At 34.6% G+C, this 11,145-nt stretch overlaps 1 protein-coding gene across 3 annotated transcripts in view; it reads right to left on the bottom strand.

Annotated features, from left to right (window-relative positions):
- Window positions 1-1,120: 1,120 nt before the first annotated feature.
- The window catches only part of ATG5 (autophagy related 5), a 122,790-nt gene continuing 112,765 nt past the window's right edge, over window positions 1,121-11,145 (bottom strand). For all 3 annotated transcript variants that reach the window (XM_060115236.1, XM_060115235.1, XM_060115237.1), the window contains one exon: window positions 1,121-3,315. In XM_060115236.1, the coding sequence (XP_059971219.1) occupies window positions 3,179-3,315 (137 nt within the window). In that variant the 3' untranslated portion in view covers window positions 1,121-3,178. The remainder of the gene's footprint in view (window positions 3,316-11,145) is intronic.

The following is an 11,145-nucleotide window of genomic DNA, read 5'->3' as shown; positions in this document are numbered from 1 at the left end:
ATGTTTGAGAAAATTTGACAAATAAATCTATGTGGTAAATGAATTTTTATTACAAAGAATCATTTAATCTCAAATTACTTGAAAAGAGGCATGACTCCCTTCTCTCCAACACCCGTGTCGGTAATTTTTAATACTTTCAGACCAAGAGATGATTGTATTTATAAAAACTTAAGTGGATGACAGAACTCAAGAGACAGGTAAGTATTTTGACTGATTCCACCCCAGTGATTGACCATGAATGGAATGGACTATAAATATTGTCATACTTGATTTTTTCTTATCATACCCCAAGATCCTACACTTCTATTTCAACTGTGTTGGCACATCTAAAAGGAAACCCAACTTACCTCAGACCTAAATATCAACAGTATGATAAATAAAACATGAGACTGTCATTCTTTGGCATGACCCACGTAAACCAAATTTCTGAAAATTGAAAGAAAAAATGTTAGCCTCATATAGCCTACAAAATATAAACATATCCTAGAAAGATAACCATTAAAAGTGTCACTCAATATCAAATCTTGTATATTGTTTTCTTAGCAAACCATCCATTCCCACCTAGCTTCCAGTGAATGGGGGAATAAACATAATACGAGCAGCCCATCCTGCGTTCACGTCCGACTGACTGGAATGTGTTCTGAACATCACCATGCTATAAAGACTAGTAGGTCAGTTTTAACTGTGAGCAAGCTACTTTGGGTCTTTAGGTACATAAAGTCCTTGTCAGTTCACTCTATCCATGAACTTAGGTCATCCAAGTGAAAAACAACATTATGAAGGACAAGCAATGATTTACTTTATTTAGGCTGAATTTATTCCTTCCTAGTTAAACAATGCCAAACTTAAGAACACATTTTCATTTTCTTAGGATGCTCAATGCCCAGGATGAGTTAAACAAGCACATTGAGATTTGTGGTCCTCTCCAGTTTTCTTTCATATGTTCTCCTTTAACCCTCCTACCGTTTATTTCTTTGAGAAACTTTTATGACAGGTGTAAGAATAAGGAAATTTTAATGATTTCCCCAAAAGGTAGCTTGATTTATAGTAAATTTCATTTTCAACTTCTAGAAATAAAGACAGACACAAAATTAATTTAATTTTTTAATAAACCATTAAATTTAAATATTCAAATAAAAAGAAACAAAAATAGATATTTAAGCCAGCACTAATTTCTGTTTTTATTCTTTCTCTGGGTATCAGAAGCTTGACTTACCTGGGACTAGAGTAGAATAATACAGTTATGATGCTGGTGTAATAATGAACAAGTAGGTAAAAATGGGAAATGGCTTGATAAAACTTACTTTCAAATCTGGAAGTAAAGATCAGTAGCTCACTGGAGCCCACTGCAGAGACCATACATTAGTCTTGTCTGTGAAAACTACTATGGCTTACTGCTCTTACCACACTTATCTTCTTCACAGCTTAGCACTCCTGGCATTTTGATCCTTTTGCTCACTGAAGCTCACATCAGTCTGTCAAAACATCAAGAGGGAAAATCCCCAAACTGAATAGATGAATAAACACTTTTAATGTGAACAATCATATTCAGATCAACCTCTTTTGAAAAAATACAAGTCAGTGGGTTTTTTAATCCTTAAGTAACTCAAATATTACTATTTTTTCTGCCTTACTAAAATGGCACTTTTCATTTTATTGACATTAGCCAAGTATTTGCTACTTGCTTCTATTTTTTTCTGATCATGTTGGTTCCCTATGTTTTTCTTTTTGATTGAGGCTTATACTTTCCATTCCAGAATATTTGATCTTTGACTAACTTTATCTCATTCTGTGGATAAGTCTGCTGCTGATTAGTGAAAATCATAAAAGGAAAAAGGAAGCAGTGAGCACTAGCAGGATCTCACTTCACATTCGTACAATTTTTTTTTATGAGAAAAACATTCATCTTTATTTTGGAATCTAAAACCATTATGGTATGATACTGTCTTTTAGCATACTCAAATGGGTCAACATTCAATATGAACAGCAAGCTAGCTCACAAGAAACAAAGTGTAATGCACAAGTACGTTCAGCTGGTAGAATCCCAGCAGCGTGGTAATAAAGTGCAGCAAAAATTTCCTTATTTGAATAAGAACTCTAGTAACCTCTGAATATTTTTGGTAAAGTTAAGGAAAAGCTATTGCAGTCTGGAGATCGGTAATCTTTAAACTTCAAAGATTGGCTACCAGGGACCACCGTGAAACATTAGACCTGAGGCCAATGAAAAACACTAGCTTGAAAAGGAATGAGTTTTTCCAAAAAAATGTAAAATTATACAGATGCTTAAAGATACTATGATTTGACAGATTTACAGTGATAAAACAGCAATGATAAATGGCAACATTATTTATACTTTTAGTGTAAATAACACAGATTTTAAAATCGTCAGCAAGAAATTCTATGACAGCTCCTGAGACAAGTTATCCTATGCCCTACACCCATTCCATGCCAATGATGACCAGTCTGAAAGGTAACACACAGAGTAAAAACAGTGATCTAATGTATGTGAGTCAGAAAGTACTGGAAAAGTGACAAAATTGTATGTTATTAAATGACAAAACATATTTAGAGGCTTTATTTAAAAATCTCTCACTGTTCATTATCAAAGTTACAAGATTGCATACCAATAGACAGACTGTAAACATAGGAAATTTTCATTAAGGAAAGATGGGTTTACTGTAATTTGATCTTTTACAAAAAATTACTGAAAGTTATTGATAACAGAATTTCTCTTTTACTTTCTTAAGTCTAATTCTCTAGAAAATTAAACCAATGTTTCCACTCCCTCGAGCTAAAGTTCAACCATGGTCACCTTAGGAAATACCCCTGTTTATTTGTTAATCAGAAATACAAATTGAGTGGCACATATTTCCATTTTCTTCTTAGGCCAAAGGCTTCAGCTTCATTATATTTTACAAGAAAACAGAAGACTTGCAGTGGTCCTGTAAAGTCTTTCATGTCGCAGCTGAGGTTTAATGACGGCAGCGGAGGAAAGCAGTGGTGATGCAAAGTAAGACCAGCCCAAGTGCCCTTATCTGACATGGAATCTTTTTCCTGTTTGGCTTGTAGCAGTGTTTCTGGTCAGGTTGCCTCCACCAAACCTGATTGAAGCAGAAAGGTGACATGCTCTGGTAAATCCTGTTTAAGGGTGATTCCGTTCAAGCAAATGGTTGATCCTTCAATCTGTTGGTTGCGGGATGATACTAATATGAAGAAAATTATCCGGGTAGCTCAGATGTTCACTCAGCCACTGCAAAGGTGTTTCCAACATTGGTTCAATTCCATGAATCATCACTTGATTCTTTTTTTCCCCATCTATTCCAAGAAAGAAATCCAACAATAATCGATAAGAGTCAAAACAGTTGAAGAAAAAATAATCTGTTGCCTTTGAGAATCCTCAGTGAATTAAATGGATTTTACTGCTTTAACAGGTTAAAAACCTGGTCTGTTTCCTGAGCAGGAAATGTGGACATGGAGAAAGTTCAAATGTTGCAATATGTATCAACCAAAACAGAAACCTGAGGGTTACAATGAATTCTGATAAAAATTCTGTTGCTATATGTGAAAGTATTCATTCTTTCTTAATTACTGTGCTTACCTAAGATTGACGTTAATGAAACCACAGTGGAGAAAACAGCCCATTGTACCCACTGACCAAAATTTATTTTAGTTACACATTAAAAACTGTACTATACAGCTATTAAAAATGACAGGCGGGTGAAGTAGGTCAATACATATTTAAAACATACAAAACAGAAATGTGTCTAGAAGTCATCAAGAATAAGAGCAGTGTTTAGGAAGATGTTTAATAACAAGGTGGGAGCTGTAAGTTAATTTTCAATAAAGCTGTCCATATATGTATGAGAAAATTTTAGAGACTATTAGAAGAATAGTTAAAGTTTTAATGAGAAGGAACTGGGAGTCTGACTCAGGGATTTCTGTTTCAGAGTACTGAAACCTGACTGATTTTTGTTAACACCCATTCGCTAATTAAAAGGCTGCTGAAATTCACACTCTTCTCTGAAGTTCAAATTTTATTACAAATTAAATTTAAGATTAGTTTTGTGTCTTTTATGATTTTTGTATGATATACTGACGATCTTTAAAGAAAACGGAAGCATGCTTGGTTGCTACAGAAAAAACAAAGAAAGTAAAACCAAACTCTTTTTCTAAAAACAGAAAACAAAATAAAACAAAACAAAGAACCTTCAAGAAACTTTGTATCACTCCTTTAGCACAATTCTTGGTTTGTCTCTTTTAGTCTCTTCAGTCTACAACATCTAAATCTCTCAGCTTCCTGGACACAGAAGACAGCAAGGAAACAGGGAATTCATGGAACTGTATGAGAGGGAAATACCCTATTTTTCCTTTCTGCTCTGTTCAAAATGACTTTTGCATCCCTAGTGCTCTAATGTCTAGGCAAAATGGGCTGATGATGTATGGTGATAATGGCCTGGCTGGCACCTGAAACAAGAGACCCTTTTAAAGAAATATTTAAACTCCCTATTAGAGGCAGTGCAGTCCTGGGCAGTGACAGTCAACAGATTGACAATGAGAGGACACAAAAACACTAGAGAATTGCTAAAAGAATGCCAAAAATAAAGACCTAACAAACATATTATCAACCCCAAAGATAACCAAATAAATGTCTCCAAAAAACCCTGAATCACTGTGTCATAGCTTAAAACAATTTTGGAAAAAGATGTCACCTTATAATACTACTAACTTAAAAAAAATTTCTCATTGTTTTGATTTGTCCACCAATCTTTGTTGCATCTATACATACTTTTTACACAGTTGTGATCACAGTATTAATACAATGATTGGTTTCCATAATGATGTGAATCATCTATAACTAAAAGATTAAGCTATATACAGAATACTATAGAAAGCACAGTATTAGTACTTCGAGAAGATTTTAAAATGTTGATATTCAAATGGCTAAGCCCTCAGCTATCTGGAATGATTCATACTTTGTAAGTTCTAGACTGCCAAGGTTTCACTGTATTAAATCTTTCTTAGAATATTTAAAAACATTTTCACTGTAGTTCTCTTTATATTCTTATATATTTCTTTGAAATACCTTAATAGTCTCAGAATCTTCCTCCTACTTAGCACTGAGTCAAAAAAAAAAAAAAAAAAAGAAAGAGCAGTGGTGTAAGAGTCAAAGTTCCTTATCTGTAAAGTTCTTCCTTAAGCAGTGTCACCTTTGGATACTATGAAATAGAGCTGAATATCCAAAATACTCTGCCTGAAGCAGCATGTAAATGTGGGAGCAAATACAATATGGCACACTGACGCATTGTGTGTCTGAAAGGCAAAAGGCTAACCCTGTTCCACAAGGGGACAGTTTAAGAACTGTACAGCAGAAGCTGGAGAACATAAGCACAATTCAAACACTTTGTAAAACAAACCCAATAAATCCTGTTATCAGAAACCTGAATAGGCAGCCCTGATTCTCTGGTTTAACCTGGGGCCACTTTTAATCCGGAACATAAACGTGTCGCTAAACACAGACAACTAAGCAAGTGATCTAGACTGTCATATCCCTCAACACATCAGTTTAAGATTTTAAATATATAATTTTGTCACTGCTTACATTTGTCCAAATATTTCACCTGTGTATATTTATCTTTTTGGTTTTCTGACTTTCTCTGATGATGTAACTCTCACCAGAAGGATTCTTAGAATGGGAGAGCAGTTTCCTTGAAACTATTAACTGAAACTTCTCTCGTATTTATCACTGTATCCTCAGTGTCTAGCGTGGTGCCTGACAATAAATGTTTTCAGAGCTTGGATCATTTTGCTGCTGGTAAAACACACTATCAAAATTAATGTTTTGCAAATAGTTTCTAATGACTACCACTACTATGTAGATGAGCGCTACCGATAAAGACTGTTTTGGGTATTAAAACAACAAAAAGTCAAAATGTTTCCAAATAAGCCAAGAAGTATATATGCCATCACCAAAACTGATGCTACCACAAATAACAACAAAGCATGACTGGACATTTTGGCAATATCAAAACTAACAAGACTAAATAGTAAGAATTTAGCAGATTTTTTTTCCCCCTAACAGAAAGGAAACACTTGATGATACTGCTACTAAAGTAAATCGTGTTTTTGGTAAATATATCTTTGTGTTTCAAAATGGAAATCTAGAATTTAATACTTGGGAATAAGAAATATGTCACTACAAAGTAAATGACTCAGGAGAAATATGTACTCCACATCCCACCCACTCAGATTTTTAAAAACGTTAGTCTGATGCTTTAAAGTAGGCAAACGTTTGAGACAGTTATCAAGTGAACTCATTCTATATGAAATTTTCACATACAGGGCACTTTTGGGGGTAACTTTTGATTTGGATATAATTTCAAACTTAGAGAAAAGTTACAAGGATAGCACAAGGAATTCTTCACCCAGAGTCATCAACTGTTTACATTTTTACCCCATTTGCTTTATCATTCTGTGTATATATGTAACTACTTTCTGAATCATTTGAGAGTAAATTAGAAACTGAGTCCTTTACCTTTAAATATTTCAGTATATACTTTCTAATAAAAATATTCTTTTATATAACCATAGTACAGTTATCAAAATAAAAAACATTAATATTGATATTATACTATTATGTAATAATTTCACATGTTATTAACTATCCTAATTATTTTTTTCTCCAGTCTAAGATCCAGTCCAGGAACCACACACTGCATTTAATTTTCAGGTCTCTATACTCTCCTTTAACTTGGATAGTTTTTAGCCTTTCCTTGCATTTCTTAACCTCGACAATTTTGAAGAATACATGTCATTATTTTGTAGAATGTCCACATAGCAATTTAAAAAAACAACTCTTTTAATTCATCTTGTAAATATAAGGACAGTCATTCATAAATACTTTGAGTTTGTGAATTAAGGAAAAGGACAGAAAAAAATATCAGAGACAAGCATTTTCTTTGAGTAGCAATTAAATTCACTTTAAGAGTTAGATGTTAAATCTAAAGAGATCATAAATCAATACACAGAATATCACAATAAAATTTCATTTCTTACATTCATCTTACTTATAAGCCTCAGTATTATGAAAGATAAAAATGTAAACATATCATATAATGTTTTATTATCACCAATACCCTAATAAAAACAAACTTAATTCTAGCATCTACTTTAAAGTGAGAATTTTAGAGCTGTGTGACATTTTAAGAAAAATATATTTAGACAGATTTTGGTTGTATGATTAAAACAGTAAGAATTACATATAGAAACAAAAAGAAAAGAAAATTCATATTAGTTAACAAGTCATTAATGAAAATTATGAACTTTAAAAAAAGACACAGGGCTTTCCTGGTGGCGCAGTGGTTGGGAGTCCGCCTGATGATGCGGGGGGGCGTGGGTTCATGCCCCGGTCTGGGAGGATCCCACGTGCCACGGAGCGGCTGGGCCCGTGAGCCGTGGCTGCTGGGCCTGGGCATCCGGAGCCTGTGCTCTGCAGCGGGAGAGGCCGCGGCGGTGAGAGGCCCGCGTACAGCAAAAAAAAAAAGACACAAATTGGGAGGGAGGCAACTTGAATTCCAATTCTGATAATGAAGGACTCTAGGCAGAACTCATCTCTTTCCTTATATATAAAATGAAGATGTCTGTCTAGATCTATGGTTTGCAAATCTGACTGACCATCAGAATCATTTGAAAGATTTTTAAAAATATATAACCTCTCCAGATCTGAATCAACCTCTGGGGTAAAGTCTTTTTTTAAATGTTCCCTTAAATAAATCATGTAATAATATGGGTATAGAATTTTTCTTCAAACAAAATCTTATGCAGAACCACAATATATAACACAGGTGAAGGTGGGGCAGCTTTGGTTGATGTGGGATTGAAGCCTGTCTCCCAAGTCCTGCTGCTTGCTGACTTACGATCCATGGCAGTTTGTGATTCAACTCCATGGATCAGTTTGTAAAGCACTGGTCTAAAACAGAGGATTGGTAACATGTCTTCCAGTTCTAGTACATGAGTCTTTTATGCCTAAACAGCAAAATATTTCTTTTTGAGTTTAAACCAGCATAATACACTAGTTTTTAATTCTTAGGCAAATCACTTAACCTTTTGAGTCCCAGTTTCCTCCTCCTACAATGTAGGTAAAGAATTCTAACCTCCAGGGTTGCAGAGAGGATCAAATGGGATATCCAAATAAAGCACTCAGCACAGAGCCCAGCACAGGGCTTGGACATAGTAGGCATTCAATAAAGTGAGTGATATACCAAAACATATATAAAAACTGTGGACTGAATTAAGTGACTGGCATGCAATGGGCTGTGAGAATTTGGCCTCATGTTAATATACACTCTGCATTACTCAGACCCATTATTATGCAGCGTGGCACACGGATTTTATGAATGTGTTAAGAAAAAAAAGAGAGCGAGATGAGAACAACAAAAAAACCCAAACACTCTATCATTATGCAAATAACAAAATGAATGACATTTAAAAAAAGTCATTAAGCACTGTAAACCCTCTGGATAAATCTAGTACTGCTCTAAATATGTATATTCAGCAGAGCACATCCTGGATAAGTCAAATGAGCCCTACTGTACTATGGTGATGTTAGACTTTAGATATGGTTCTTATTTTATCTTAAAGATGAAAAATTCAAGTAGGGGGGGAAAAAACTTCCAAAATCTTTGTTATACATTTTAAAGTATATCATTATTTGAGAACTTAAGGGTATGTGATGAATCTGCTTTTTAGAGATTTCTATTAGCAATGGCTCACAGCCTTCTCCATCCCAATCTGCATTTTAGCCTTTTTTTTTTTTTTTTTTGTGGTACGCGGGTCTCTCACTGTTGTGGCCTCTCCCATTGCGGAGCACAGGTTCCGGACACGCAGGCTCAGCGGCCATGGCTCACGGTCCCAGCCACTCCACAGCATGTGGGATCTTCCCGGACCGGGGCACGAACCCGTGTCCCCTGCATCGGCAGGCGGACTCTCAACCACTGCGCCACCAGGGAAGCCCTTAGCCATTATTTTTAAGCCAATTATTAACAAGGAATATGACCTATATGTCTTTAAAAACAGGTTACTTGAGATTCTAGAGAGATGCATGAGTTTCACTCTTACTATTAATACGTGTAACTAAATATGTGAAACTTCTTTGAATTTAAAGGAAGCTAGAGAAATGGATGATATATCTTTAAGGGAAAGTGCTTTTAATCAGAACATTTCAGATTAGTAACTTGTTTTCTTAGTTCACACTTGTGAATATGGAATAATAGAAATCTAAGGCCAAAGGTTGTAACCACTGTGTTTAGATTTGTGGCTTCACATTTATATTTTACATAGCTCAGCAGAAAATGCCTTGATTTGCTATCTTGGAATGTGTGATGCTGAAGGTAAAACTTCTGAAAAATATTTGATACTTCTGAAAAACAGAGATAAACTTTTTTACTGTCACTATTCTGAACAATGTTGCTCTGACAAATTCTTTAACTTCTGATATGTTCATTAGTAAAACGCCAACTAATTGAGTCCATCGACATGAAAAACCACAGGCTGAAATCTGAAGTGCATACATCATGCTGAAGGATTTTGACTCAGCCTCAGCGATAATAGTCAGTGAGGTCAGGTCAAAGAGGGTTAAACCAAGCCAGGATATAGCCAAAGGAATACATCAAACGCTGATTTTAAAAGGGCAATTAATCTTAGACAGAAATGCTTCCTGGGGAATGAGATCTCAATCTTAAGAGCACACTACATGATGTAGCAGTAAAAATGAACATATACAAGCGTACAGAGCTTTTATCCTATGATCACAAACAGAAGGAGAGTGCTGTTTATCAGAGAAATACAAACCCATTTAAAAATACTTACATTAACTTCTTCCGGATCTATGCTCATTTAGTAGTATAGGTTTTAATGAACATAGAATATCACAGTTAATATATACCAAATATCTTTTCCCATGCGTAAATTTTATCTTTATATATATTTTCATTATTTCTGTCCAAAATATTACCAAAGCCTTGACTCTTAACATTTTGTGTAAGATTTTTCAAAACATGTCTATGTTAATTCTTTCACTGACTTGTTTATAACCTTTATATTTCTTAATGAGGAGATAATAAACCAAAATTTAAACTTAACCCCCCCAAATTAGCTATAATTATAAAAAGAACATTGTATTAAGTGACTGTGAGACCATTTACATAAACTGATTAAATGCCTCCTGATAAGATAAAAGTGTGGTACAAGTTAGAAATTAAAACTTGTTCACTTCAAGAAACCCCTGCCCCCAAAAATAAAACTTTGAAAATATAGGTTCAAATGTTTTTGAACTAATTTTATAAAATGATCCAGTAATTCTAGTTGGGTGTAATAGGGCCCATTAATATTTGTCAATTATGAGTTACAGAATAGTTCAAAACTAATTGTTTTATTTAAAATACAGGCAGTAATTACACTGTTATATATGGTCAGATTAAGGTCTCACAGGACTTGTTTTAATGAAGAGATGACTTGCTTTTAATTGCCTGCATGTGTTATTATTTTGTTAAGGGAATTGTTTTTTAGTGCTAAAGATGAAATATTAATTGTGTAAGATCTGTTCCCACTTTTGAAGGAGTCAAGTTAATTCATTTAACTTCTTGGGATCTAGATAAAGGAAATCAGAGGCATCTCCTGACAGGCCTAGTAATCCCATCTTCACTAATGGAGAATAATGAAAATAATCAGTTTATTATTTCTTTCATTTTAGAAAAGACATGTGTCAATGGGTTAAGTCATTAACAGATTCTGTACCACCAAAATTAGTCCATGTTACCCATGTGTTGGGACAAAGCACAGAGATGGAGGGAGAATCAAACAAACAAGGCGAAGAGTCCGATTCAGTTTAGATTTGATGACATAATGATACATTTAAGAAAATATATTATAATTACCAAGTTTAAAATAAGCCTTATAAGTTACTTCCGTCCAGACTTGAATATAGTAGATCTTTGTTGATGAGGGCTACATTTGAAGAACTTCTTGTATTACCACTGTGAATGACACTGTATCATTTCTTTTACACCCAGAGAGAGAAAACAATGAAGAGTAGAGAGTGTCAGGATGAGACTGCAGCCCAATGACCCAGTCCCACATGGCAGGCTCACG

The sequence above is a fragment of the Mesoplodon densirostris genome, chromosome 12 (assembly GCF_025265405.1).
Source record: "Mesoplodon densirostris isolate mMesDen1 chromosome 12, mMesDen1 primary haplotype, whole genome shotgun sequence".
Classification (NCBI taxonomy): domain Eukaryota; kingdom Metazoa; phylum Chordata; class Mammalia; order Artiodactyla; family Ziphiidae; genus Mesoplodon; species Mesoplodon densirostris.
The sequence above is the reverse complement of the archived record's forward strand: the minus strand, read 5'-3'. Positions and strand labels throughout refer to the sequence as shown.